Source organism: Triturus cristatus, chromosome 1_1, assembly GCF_964204655.1.
Source record: "Triturus cristatus chromosome 1_1, aTriCri1.1, whole genome shotgun sequence".
NCBI lineage: Eukaryota > Metazoa > Chordata > Amphibia > Caudata > Salamandridae > Triturus > Triturus cristatus.
Genome location: NC_140579.1, coordinates 1,292,904,120 through 1,292,916,296, shown reverse-complemented (window position 1 = coordinate 1,292,916,296; position 12,177 = coordinate 1,292,904,120). Strand labels below are relative to the sequence as shown.

At 44.3% G+C, this 12,177-nt stretch overlaps 1 protein-coding gene across 1 annotated transcript in view; it reads left to right on the top strand.

Annotated features, from left to right (window-relative positions):
• LOC146871985 (uncharacterized) overlaps nt 1-12,177 on the top strand; it is a 167,570-nt gene that overhangs the window by 13,604 nt on the left and 141,789 nt on the right. The window contains exon 2 of the mRNA XM_085652901.1: nt 3,454-3,669. Coding sequence (XP_085509027.1) covers nt 3,454-3,669 — 216 coding nt within the window. The remainder of the gene's footprint in view (nt 1-3,453; nt 3,670-12,177) is intronic.

Here is a 12,177-nt window from a genome sequence, read left to right as displayed (position 1 = left end):
TGCATGCTGACATTTTTGAAGTCCAATACTTATGAGAAAAGTAAACCACAAGCCCCAGAATGCAAAGCATTTAGAAATATCTGAAAATGTCACACAATCGATGGGGCTTCCTGCCATATCTGGTTTATGTATGGGTTTCCATGTCAAACAGAAGTTGCTGTTTTGAGATGCGCCAGACCACTGTAATATATTTTTAAAAAGTTTGTTTTGCCTTTTATATCTTTTCTGTGAGTTTAATCAGGAAACTGGTGGAGACAGTTGGATTTTACTTTCCAGCAAATAATGTGCTGATGGGTTAATATGTATAATCCTTTAAACAGGAATGACAGAAAGCGAAACTGCCCAGACTGATGGGTCTCACCCCGACCCCCATTAGGTTTTACGAATCTGCATGTGTGAAGGAGCATGGCCGCCATCACCACTCTGCCCCCATCACCACTCTGCCCCCACTGCTAAGGTCTAAAAATAAAGGAAACGGCCTATAGCCACACCACTCCTCTGATAACTGCCACTGCAGCACAAGCAGATCCCTGTGTCCTGGAGACAAGAGCTCCTGTACTCGCGCATTTGTACCAGCTTTGCTCAGGCTTCTACTTGATTGAAAGGCGCGCTTGAACCGGCGCATAACGTGTAGAATGAAGGTGCTACTGAAGGTAGGAGTTGATGAGCGCAGCAGCAGCTTCCTCAATTCAGGGCCCCTATGAGAACCTGCAAGAGGAGAAGCTCTAGTGTTCGAGGAGAAAATAAAGTACCATTACTCGGTATCTGTGATTCGACCGCCATTTAAATCTCTGCCCGTCACCTGTCTAGTACTTAGAGCACGCTTCTCAGCCTGGCACCTGCAATATCCACTCCTTACGGATTCCTGCAGTGCCCTTCCCCTGAAACCGGCTGTCTTGTGTCAGAGGTGTCACTGCTGATGGGCTGGTGCCAGAAATGCCTCCCTTATTTACTGGTGTCTGAAATACATTACTTGGTTACTAGTGCTTTACATGCTCCCTTCCTTAATGGTGCTGAAAATGCACTCTTTAATGCTGTCTGAAGGCGCCCTCCAGCCTCCTTTTTAGTGCTTGAAGTGCCACCCTTTCTTACTGGTACTTGACATGCACACTATCATAATAGTGCTTAAATTGCTTTCCTCCTTGCTGATGTATTCTTCCTGGTATCTGAAGTGCCCACTGCACATTCTTAGCACCAGAACAGTCCTGCCCCAATTTCCTGGCACGTGAATAACCCCCTGTTTCTTGGTGGGTGAATTCTCGCCCCAGGCACCTCAAGAGCTCCACCTTCTCACAGTGGCCTGTAACTACCTCTTTCCTATTGGTGCCTGAAGTGCCCCTTTTCAGATGCCTGTATCTCCTTATCCACCTTCTTACTGGTGCCAGAGTTGCTGTATTTTCTTACTGGTTCCTGAATGACCCTGCCATCCATTCTGGAGCCTGAACTGACCGACCTGTCTTACTGGTGCCTGTATTGGCCTTCATTGATAGTGCCAGGGGTTTATCTTCCTCTTACTTACACTTCCAGTGCTTATCCTCTGACATACACTTCAAATGTTTGCTCCTTTGTACTTGTGGCTCAAGTGCTCCCCTCTCGTGTGTGCATTAGATCAGCAACTCCCACTTTGCTGGTGCCTGAAATGCCATACCTTTTCTGGTACACCCGCCTCATCATGGCGTCTCAAGTGCTGATGACGGAAGGGCTTACATCTTCCTTACTAGCATATGCTGTGCCCAGGCCCCTTCTTCGAGGAACCTGCAGTGCTTCTGCCTTTTTCTAACTGCACCTTCTGTGCGCTGACCCCTTCCTCCTTTCTGGCACCAGCAGTGCTCTCACCTACCCTACTAGGGTTTGCTTGCAGTGCCCCTGCTTAATAGCAGCTGTTGTGCTTCCGCTCGCCTTACTGCCACCTGCTCTAAACCGCTTCCCTTAGCCATAGTGCTGGTGTACCCCACCCCATGCTTCATGGCTACAGCATTGTTCCTTTCTTACTAGCGCCTACTGGGCTCTCCCCACCACGCCCATTAATGGTTCCTGGTAAACTCTCTAGACTCTACCACCCTCCTTACTGGCTCCTGCTATACTCTCCTTACCACCGTCCTCACTAGTGTCTGTCATGCCCGCTGCACTGTCATCCTTGACAGCCCGCACTGTTCCCCACTTGCCTCTTTACAGCGGTTTCCTCTGCCCCATCTGACTCTCATAAGTAATCTGCCGTGCCGAACCCTTGCGTATGCAGAATGCGCTCTTTCCCTACCACCTTACTGGGCCCTAAAGAACTCCACCCCCTCCTTAACTGCTGCCCGGAGTATCCTGCCACAGCCTTAAAGACAGACCCCCCTTCCACTACTTAAATAGCCACCACACCTTCACAAAGTCTCTCCCTCATTTAGTGCTTCCGAGGCCCTTATCCCTTCATATTTTGCATTTATACTTGGAGTCACCTTCATTGATCGCTTGACCACTATCCCTCTGTACTTCTTGCTGATGCTCAAACTGATCTCTTCCTTACTGTTTAAGGTGCGACTTTGATGCTCACACTGGCAATTCTACCCGTTTTCCTTAATCCAGTGCCAGCAGTTTTTTTAGCCTTTTTATTTTACTGATGCCTGCAGTTCTCCCAATTCTCTTAAAGGCGACTGTAGTGACTTACTCTGCATTGGTCCCATCTTATTGACATCTGCTGCGCCCATCCTTAATAGCATCAGAGTGCCCTAACAACCTGCTTACTTCACTCAAAGTGCTGCATAAAACTTTTTACTAGGACCCGAATTAACCAGCTGTGCTGCTTACTCGCAAATTATTCCACCGCTCTTTAATAATTGAGACTAGAAATGCCATTTGCAGGGAAGTGAGTCACTGCTACTGGATCTCATGTATTTATTACATCGGTAACTGCCCACTGAACTCCACAAATTACATAGACATGAGATGTTCATAGTGCACTTGTAAGTCTGAAATTTGGTTTGCAGTGTCACCGGCTTCTTTCAATCTTTAAAGGTATTTACAGACCGAGAGCCATCTATTTTTGCGTCTGTATTTATTTTAAAATTTGGATTAAGAAACGGATATTAAGAAGTTTTTGAGTGTTTTTAAAGGCAGTAAGTCATGACTGCTAAGCTAAAGGCTGTGCAGCTTGGGTGCTAAGGGAGTTAAGAGAACGTTTCCTAGTGAGGCTTAAGCAGCTGTAGATGTGCACAAGGTTGATACTAAAGTGTGCATGTTTTCATTTGTGTATTGATTTATCATCCATGGGTATTTATATACTTGTAAGCGGTCAGACATTCAAGCTGCTACATAAGAACCTGAAACAAATGCATACATGCAAATACTAATGAGGCTCCATTGCCATCCTTTAGAAGACTAGTATCACCATCTCTCCTTTCCTTGCATGCTCCCTAAGTTTGTTTCTTGTGCACTTGTTTCACTCACTTCCTGTTCCTCTTTTCTAAGGTATGTGAAGACCAGAAATGTGAAGAAGCCGTCTCGCCCTTGGCCATGAACTATGTAGACCGCTACCTGTCCTGCGTGCCCACCAGGAGGTGTCACCTGCAGCTGCTTGGGGCTGTCTGCTTGCTGTTGGCCTCCAAGATGAGGGAGACCACACCACTTACAGTGGAGAAACTTTGCATCTACACAGACAACTCTGTGAACCCCCAGGACCTGCTGGTAAGAACACTGCTCACTACTGCCGGCCATCTGGAAGGGAGGTGTTGTAGCTGTGAATACACATTTATTCATTAGAACAAAAAACAATCTTCATCAGAAGTTCTATAGCTGTAGTTAGAGCAACTTACAAATGTTAAAAAAATAAAATAACCTGAGAAATTCTGATAAAGTACAGTTAGTACATTTATGGTGTGGTTACATATTAAAATAGAAAAATCACTTATTTACATATTATGGTTAGTCACATGTTGGACTTGACCCTTTTTGCAGGGTTATCCCCAAACATTTTGCTTCTTCCTCCTATTTTATTTCCTGACCGGTTGTTGTTGGTTTTAGGACTCTGGGCACTTTACCACTGCCATTCTGTGCTAAAGTACATATGCGCTCTGTGTAAATTGTGAACATGATTGGTTATCCATTATTGGCATATTTGATTTACTAGTCAGTCCCTAGAAAAAGTGCGCTGAGCGTGCTTGGGCAGGTAAATGCAAATGCTACTACTGGGCCTGCAGCACTGATTGTGCCACACACATGAGTAGTTCTGAAACTGTAACTCAGACCTGCCACTGCAGTGTCTGTGCGCAGTTGTTAACTGCCATGTCGACTTGGCATGTGCACCCACTTGCCGGGCCCTAATATTCCCTTACATGTTGGTCACCCCTAAGGTAGGCCCAAGGTACCCCTGTGGGCAGGGTGCAGTGTATGTGAAAGGTAGGGCATGCCCTGATGTGTGTGGCATGTCCTTATAGTAAATTTCGGCCAATTTCGTTTTATACTATTGCAAGGCTACATGTTCCCATAGGACAGAATAGGAAGTTTGTTTATAACAGCTTATAAAAATAAATGCCCCTGGGAACAAGGTAGGAAAATAAAGTTTAGTATGCCTGGACTCAGAATGTTAAAATGCATCTTTTAGTGAGGGTGATTTTTACATTGTGTTTAAAAAATACCACTTTTTTAAAGTAGGTGTATTTTCTTGTTTAGATACCCAGTGTGCCTCTGCTAGGATGTGTATTGACTGTCTGAGTTTGGGGTGTGAGGGACTTGTTAGGAGCAGTGGCCGCATAGAGCATGATGAGTCGGGGCTAAATAGACCTGGGCTGCATTTAGTGTAGGGGGAGGAGATTTCCTTACACCTGAATGGGCCAGGTCTGCTTTACACAATGCTGTCTGCACCTCCTGCCAGGAAGCTGCACCAGAGAGGACAGAACTGGTTTTGACTGGGCACAGGGCTTTTCTGCACAAAGAACAAAGACATTTTGGGGTATAAGTATTAGACCTAAAATCCCTGAACTTTAGACTACTTCGGGAATCAAGAAGAACCTTAGCCAAGGAGAAGAGCTGGAGAAACTGAGAAGTACTGCCCTTTCTGTGTGTCTAGGGTTGGCCTGCAGTTGCTGTTTCTGCCAAGGAAAGGAGAAGGACTTTGCTGTGTGCTGTGTCCCCTGCTTGAGTAAAGTCTACTAGGGCGTGAGTAGAGCCTGCCTTCTCTTTTGAAGTCTCAGGAACACAAAGATTTCACCCCAAGCTCCCCTGAACTTCCTTGCTGGGAGTTCTGACCTGCCAAGAAGTGCCTGTGACTGTGTGGTCCCTCTGGATGTTGTTTCTGCTGCTGGGAGCTGGAAAGCAACGCAACAAGAAAATCGACATATCGCTCTTCTTATGACAGTTTTTCAGTCGCAACGCCGTGGTGCGAGAAGAATCTCCCCGCACTGCCGTGCCACTGCTGAAATCGGCGTAGCGCCTATCGACGCATCGAGGCTGAAGACACCACCGCATCGTTCACCGACGCCTCCTGTATTTCCACGTATTGTCCCTGTGTGGCAAGTTTTCCCCGACGCATCACCCATGGATCGGAGTCTCCTCGGAATCGATGCATCGCTTCCCCCGATGCACTGCTCCCCTGTGCCCAGCGGAACTGTCGCATCACATCCACGAAAGTCTCCGGAATCAACGCATCTTTGTTTTTCGACGCTTCCCATCGCTGCGGCTGTTTGGCTTGGTGAATTTTGTCGCAACGATGGGTACTTTGCAAGAAATCACGCATTCATAGTTTTCTATGGACCTGGTTGCTAAAACCTTTAGAAAGTCATTTTTCTTAATACTTGTATGTTGGATTTTTGTTGTTTTGGTCTTAAGTTTAGATAAAGATACTTCATTTTTCTAAACTGGTGTGGTGTCCATTTGTGGTGTTAGCACTGTGTTACTGTGAGTGTTGGTACAAATGCTTTACACACTGCCTTTGAGATAAGCCTGTCTGCTCGTGCCAAGCTACCAAGGGGGTGGGCAGGGGTTCTCTAGTGTGTATCCCTCTTACCCTGACTAGAAGCAAGGGTCCCTCTTTGGAAAAAGGTACCTACCTCTGCCAACTAGAGACCCCCATTGCTAACCTCACACAATTGAAAATTCACAAACACCTTGGCAAACCATAAGACTTCACATCTGATGTGTCAGATGCAATTACACATGTAAATCTTCCAGATGAGATTACATTTCATATTAACCATAACACTGAAGGAGATGACTAAATGTATCTTTTATTGGTTTCATTATGTGTTGTAAGTTAATTATGTTGTGCTTTTCGGTGTTATTTATTGGTATGATTATTGTGAAGTGATGGGAATAATATGTGATACACAAGTTATGGTTTGCATGGCTGCTAGGCAAGCTATGGATTTTGGTGTTGACCATGACCTACAGATTTCGTGTGTTTGTGTGTGTGTGTTTTTTTAAATTTTTTTAATTATTTTTTTAAAATCGTACACTGCATCCAACCTTTATCAAGGTATTCCGTAAGCTGTGTGCCATGGCATTTAGTCACAGGTCCTGGCTTGAGGCTAGGTCCTGTGCCTAACCCACCGCAGGCCCCCAACCTGCTTTGCGTATGACCATTGGTGGTGCACACCAGCAGTTGGCCACAGGGCCTAGCCCTACGCCCAGTCTTCGTGTGCTTCCATTACCCGATATGGGTGGTTTGTGGGTCTTTAAAAGGCCACCTTATTCAGTACAGAGTCCGCAAACCATCTGTAAGAATCGGCATGGATTCACAAGTAGTTGTTGAGGACGGTGCGTTGCAAACTTCAAGGCAGGTTCCTCCATAAACCCTGCAAAAGAGGCAGCTCTTCGGACCTCTCTGCTTCCCCTACCTTTGTTTCTGAAGAGAAGAAGTGCGACAAGCTGGGGGGAGGAGGGGGGGGGATAATATCTACAATTTAAGAAGGCAGGATATTCTGGGCATTAGCCAAGATGGAGTACTTAGCAAGAAGTGGAGGATGGCCCTGTCAGAGACTTGCTTTGAGCTGTCCCATTTGAAGATTCATAACATCACTGTTAAAGTTGAAACTAGCGCCATTAAAAAGACGTTATTCAAACTGAAGAAAATTTGAAGTTAATTAATGTCCGAGCAGAATAGGCGGATAAGTCTTCAATGGCGAGGTTATCCAGGTTCAAATTGCCTAACATTCAATTTCTGAAACGTTATGGCATCTACATCTCAAAGAATACATTCCAAGCTGGATGTATTTGCTGATCATGCGTGGAAGGAGGTAATTAATTAGTGATATGTAAATAAAGAAAAAAAGTGTGATTCCAGCTATTAATGCCAACAAATTTGGTAGAGTTAAATATCTGGAGTGTTTCAAAGAAATGCAGATTTGTTGAAATGCACACACGTGTTTAAGATTAGAAAAGGATATGAAGGCTAATGCCTTTACTTTAGGCATTTTGTTCCAAACATAACGCCTTGGAGTGGAGAATTTGACAAGGGTTTGCCCATTGCCTCCTTACTTATTTATACTAGATTTTCTGGTGCCAAATTAAAGTGTTGTTGGGGGGGGAGGCCTCAAAGCTTTTTCCTATATGGATGATGCAATTTAATTTAGTTCAGTCCTGAATCTACCAATCCACCCCTCTTTAGTTTATTAGAATATGAGGAGAAGAGACTTATTGACATATGAAATAGCTTCACTTTGACTCTTTGGAAAAAAGCGGATACTATTAAGATGGTATAGTTTCAGTGTATCGTCTTGTCCACTGCCTTCTAAGGGTCTGGTGATGATTCTTAAGATTTTGGGATTTTTGCTGTAGGAGATTTGTGTGTGGAGGTGGGGAGAAGATGTATGTTGAGTTGCTATCTCCTTTCCATAGAATGCAAATAGGTGGTGAGTTCAGCGTTGCTACATCAAAAATTGAGTTTTTCTAGTTTCAAACTAAGCTAAAACGGTGATGCCGGGGATCTCGACCCAGTCCAAATTGGCAAGGGAAGTGGTCCAACCTTATGACTTGGTGGTCATTGGATAGGAAGCCCAAGTGGTGTTTACCTTATTGAAAAGAATGACCTCTGGCTTATCACCACTAAGCTTAAGACCATTATCCTCTATCTAGTTCCATATGCAGTCCAGAAACCGGTGTCATCTCTTCAGCGATAATTAGCTGAATGTCATCAGCATGAGATGGTTTCAAAGCCACATGTTCTTATAATGGCAGCTGGTGGTGTCATGTAAACATTGAAGATAGTCGGGCTAAGGGATGTTCCTCGGCGGACTACCTGGTTTATGGGAACTAGGTCTGATTTGAAGATGGAAAAGCTGGATGGATCGCGTTCTATCAGTAAGAAAAAGCCTTGAACTACTGCAGGGACTTAGAATGCAAATTGTCATGCATTCATTGGATAGGTATGGCATGCAACTGTATTGAATGCTGCTGAGGGGTCTAGCAGAATGGGGCCAACCAGTCTACACTCATCTTGTTGGCAGCCACTGACTGGGTCAGATGCAGATAGGCTAAGTTTCAGTGCTATGGCAAGCCCAGAAGACAGACTGAGGGGGTTCTGAAAGGTTGTTACACTCTAGCTTGGAAGTCAACTAGACATCAATGTTATTCAAGGCCTTAAAGCTTATGGGGATGAAGTGATAAGGGCCAGTAGTTCAAAAGAATGGAGGGGTCGGCAGAGGGTTATTTTAGTAAGGGGAGAACATTGGCGTGTTTCTAAGCTGGCAGGGCGTCTGCATCCGAGAAGGGCACAATAAATAGATGGGTCATGGGAGCACTGAACACACTGGTGTTGGCAGGTATATGTGGGGGGTATAAGGGTCATCTGGCTCATCAGCTTAATGTATGCATCTCAGTTTCGACCTCTGGCATACTAAACCTAGCCAGGGAGAAACTTGCATTGGGGGACCTATGGAGGTGGGAGAAAGTTGAAGGTTGGGTAGTGAAATCAGTTTAGATATTTCTGACTTTATCATGGAAGGAAGTGGATTGTGCTTCCCAGAATTTGTGATGCAGGAATGGCTTGAGAGGAAACATTTGAATGGGTAAATACTTTTGCAATTTTATGTTTCACAGAGGAATGTTTGTTTCACTCTGTGTGTGCCGTGAGGTAGCTCTGGGGTGACATTCAGATATCTTTGTGATAAGTGCGAAGGGCTACTCTGCAAGCTGTTTCTTCATTCTAGTTTGTAGGGATGCTAGGCATGTTGAAATTTCTTGTCGAGTCTTTTGTTTACCCATAATTCAAGGCATACAGTCGAGCATCAGTAGATCTTCTGCTTGATTTACAAGCTATATAGTCTATGGCTTAAATTGCAACATTATATATCGCTGCCACTGTGTTGATATTATCTACTGGCCCACAAGTTGGTAAGAGGAAAGCTTTAGTCAAGTTAGTGTTTGACATTTCAGGATCTGGATCATTAACTAGGAGGTTTAGGGATTCCATGACTTAAAGCAATCGAGAAATTAAGTAGGTAATGGTCTGTACAGGTAAGTATCAGGAAGGGATTCTACAGCACCAGCATTGACATTGGAGACAAAATCAGTTCATGGGTCCTGTGGAATGAGTGGGGCCAAATACCCCATGTTTTCATAATGGAAGTTAAGGTCTCCAAGGACAAGTAAATTGTCATACTTAATGATATAGGAAAACAATATATCCGTTGGGGCGGAGCTAGTTTTTTGTTGTAGTACACCTGGGTAGAGGGTCTGTAGATCAAAGCTCTTCCCAGAAGCAGTGAGGAGTAGAAAAACATACTAAACAAAAGAATTTCATAGTTGGTTGCGCAAATGGTATCTAGAGTAATACACTAGTATTTATAATCTTAAAATCCTAGCAAGCCCTCCACCCATTTTGTGAAGACTGCAATAGAGATTTCTGGGTTTAAGGCAAGTTTCCGTAATCCACCATGGATCTGGGGTCTAACTAGAAATTGTGTCCCACACTTGTATGTTGTTCTTGGGTACAGATCTAGCATTAAAGTAGCATATATGGGTGTTTTAACCCACTGATGTTCTGTACTCCGTATTGTTGTATGGGTACTTTACTAGTGAGTTAATCAGAAAACAGCCTTAAGAGCTTTGCCACGGTCTCTGTAATCAATCCGCATGGTACTTCATATTCGGATGCAATTTTAACTTTGATAAACGTGCATGTTGGTGTTTGTGTGTGCGTTTGTATGTTCCTATTTATTATGCGCCATAGCAGTGGAAAATAAATGTAGCCCCATCAGACGCGATTTAGAGTAACTACTAAGAAGCGGGCATTCACACATTTAATACTACAGTGCAAAGGCCAAATTTGAGTTTATTTCTAAAGTACAGTAACATTGACATGAGGAAAATATTTTTACCGTCTCAGATTGCTAGTAACAATTTATTAACATAAACCGCTCACCTAATTACTTGTGGCCAACACACACACACACACACACACACACACACACTTGCATTAATGTGTTTTAGAGAATCATTGACTGTTTAATAGTTTTGTAAAAGAATGGGTGATGTAATTGAGCTCTTCGAGTGACCTTGTGGAGCATTAGAACATGCTTATTCTGTCTATGATGCTTGGTGTTTGTATGATGGATGGGTGTTGGCATATGATAGTCTTTGTGTAGGCATATGATAGTCGTTGTGTGGGCATTTGATGTTGGGTGTATGGATCATATCAGTAGATTTGACATAAGATTGTGGCTTCATGGTTGTCTGTGGGTGGGCATAGACTTATAAGTGTACACATATAGTATGTGTGGTTTGTTGGTGTGTAGGTTGTGTCTATATATTGGTGGTGATGAGGACCATAGTTGATGTTCGGGGAGTGGCCGCACCAGCACTTAATTGTCATCACCGGCGCCTATAACAGTCTGCCAAATGGTGGCACTGTTTATTTAATTTTGAGATGGGCATAACAGTTGTTTATAAATTCAATATACAGTAAAAAAACAAAAAAACATACTCGCTGTGGGAGACATTCTTATAGCTTTGGGGGCCTGGAATCGTGTGAACCGTCACACTTGTATGAGTGTGATAGTTAGTAGTTGTGTTTGTATTGTCATTGGCAGCACGAGCAGGGACTATGGGTGGTGTGAGCTGAAGTGGCCTCCTGATGCGGGCTTTTCACTTATGTATATTACAAATTAAGCACTGGAAGGTGGCTGTGTTGTCTTATGGTGAGTTTCTTGGCCTATGGTGGTAGATGTGTGAGCGTATGATGGATGTGCTGTGTAAATTGATGTGTGGGTATTTTGCAATAGGATGTGGCTGTATCTGGTTGTTGTGGCATCTGGTGGTTATGTTGATGTATGATTGGCAGGGGATGTAGAGCTATGTTATTGCTGTTAACATCTGATGGTGGATATGTTGGTGTATGATATATTGGTTATGTCCAAAACTGGCATTTAGCCTGCTGGGGTTTAGTGATGAGCGTCAGCACATGATGTGGATTATGTGTCCAAATAATGATTGTGTTTGCATAGGATATTGGTTCTGTGGATGTGTGGTGGTGGGTTTATTGGTCTATAATGATGGTTCCATACAGTCTTAATTGACTAAGTACCAAAGCAACATTTGAAATCCATCCGTTATGGTGTGCTACACATGCCATAACTAGCTCCCCTGACATCAAATTGATAACTAGCTACCATTTGAATGGCTCGTTCTTGAAATCAATTGTAGAAAAGTAGTTGGATTGTGTTAGACCTGTCAGCCCTTTGGCTGTTCCCTCCTTATTTTATATATTTTTTTCCCTTTAACCCCTCATTTTTTTCTGTCCGCTAACTTCTTTTTGGTGTTGGTGTAGAGGCTCCGGCACCCCATTCTCACTATCTGAGGGAGAGGCGCAAGGTGCTTCACTGAAGAAATGGAGGAAGGGGGAGTGTGGTTTCACAAAATGGTGGCCCCCAACTGTCGCCACAGAACCTGGGCCATAGATTGCCATGAGAGGTTCCGGAACCTTCTGGACCACTCTGGCCAGTCAGGCCCCAGGTTATAAATAGAGGTGAGGGGGGGGCGGCCATTTTAGGAGGTAGATGAGCTGTGAGGTAGTCAGGAGTAAGGCACCTGAGTGGGGAGGTGGCTGCGCTAGATAGGGAATTGACAGGTCTTAGGGTCTGTGTGACTTCCATCAGTGACACCACCCTCAACCTCTTGACCTGTCCCTGATCACAGCCAATGACTTTGGGGGTCATCGTTACCGAGGGGGCCTCCGTGTAGTCAGACTCCCCGAAGGAGGAC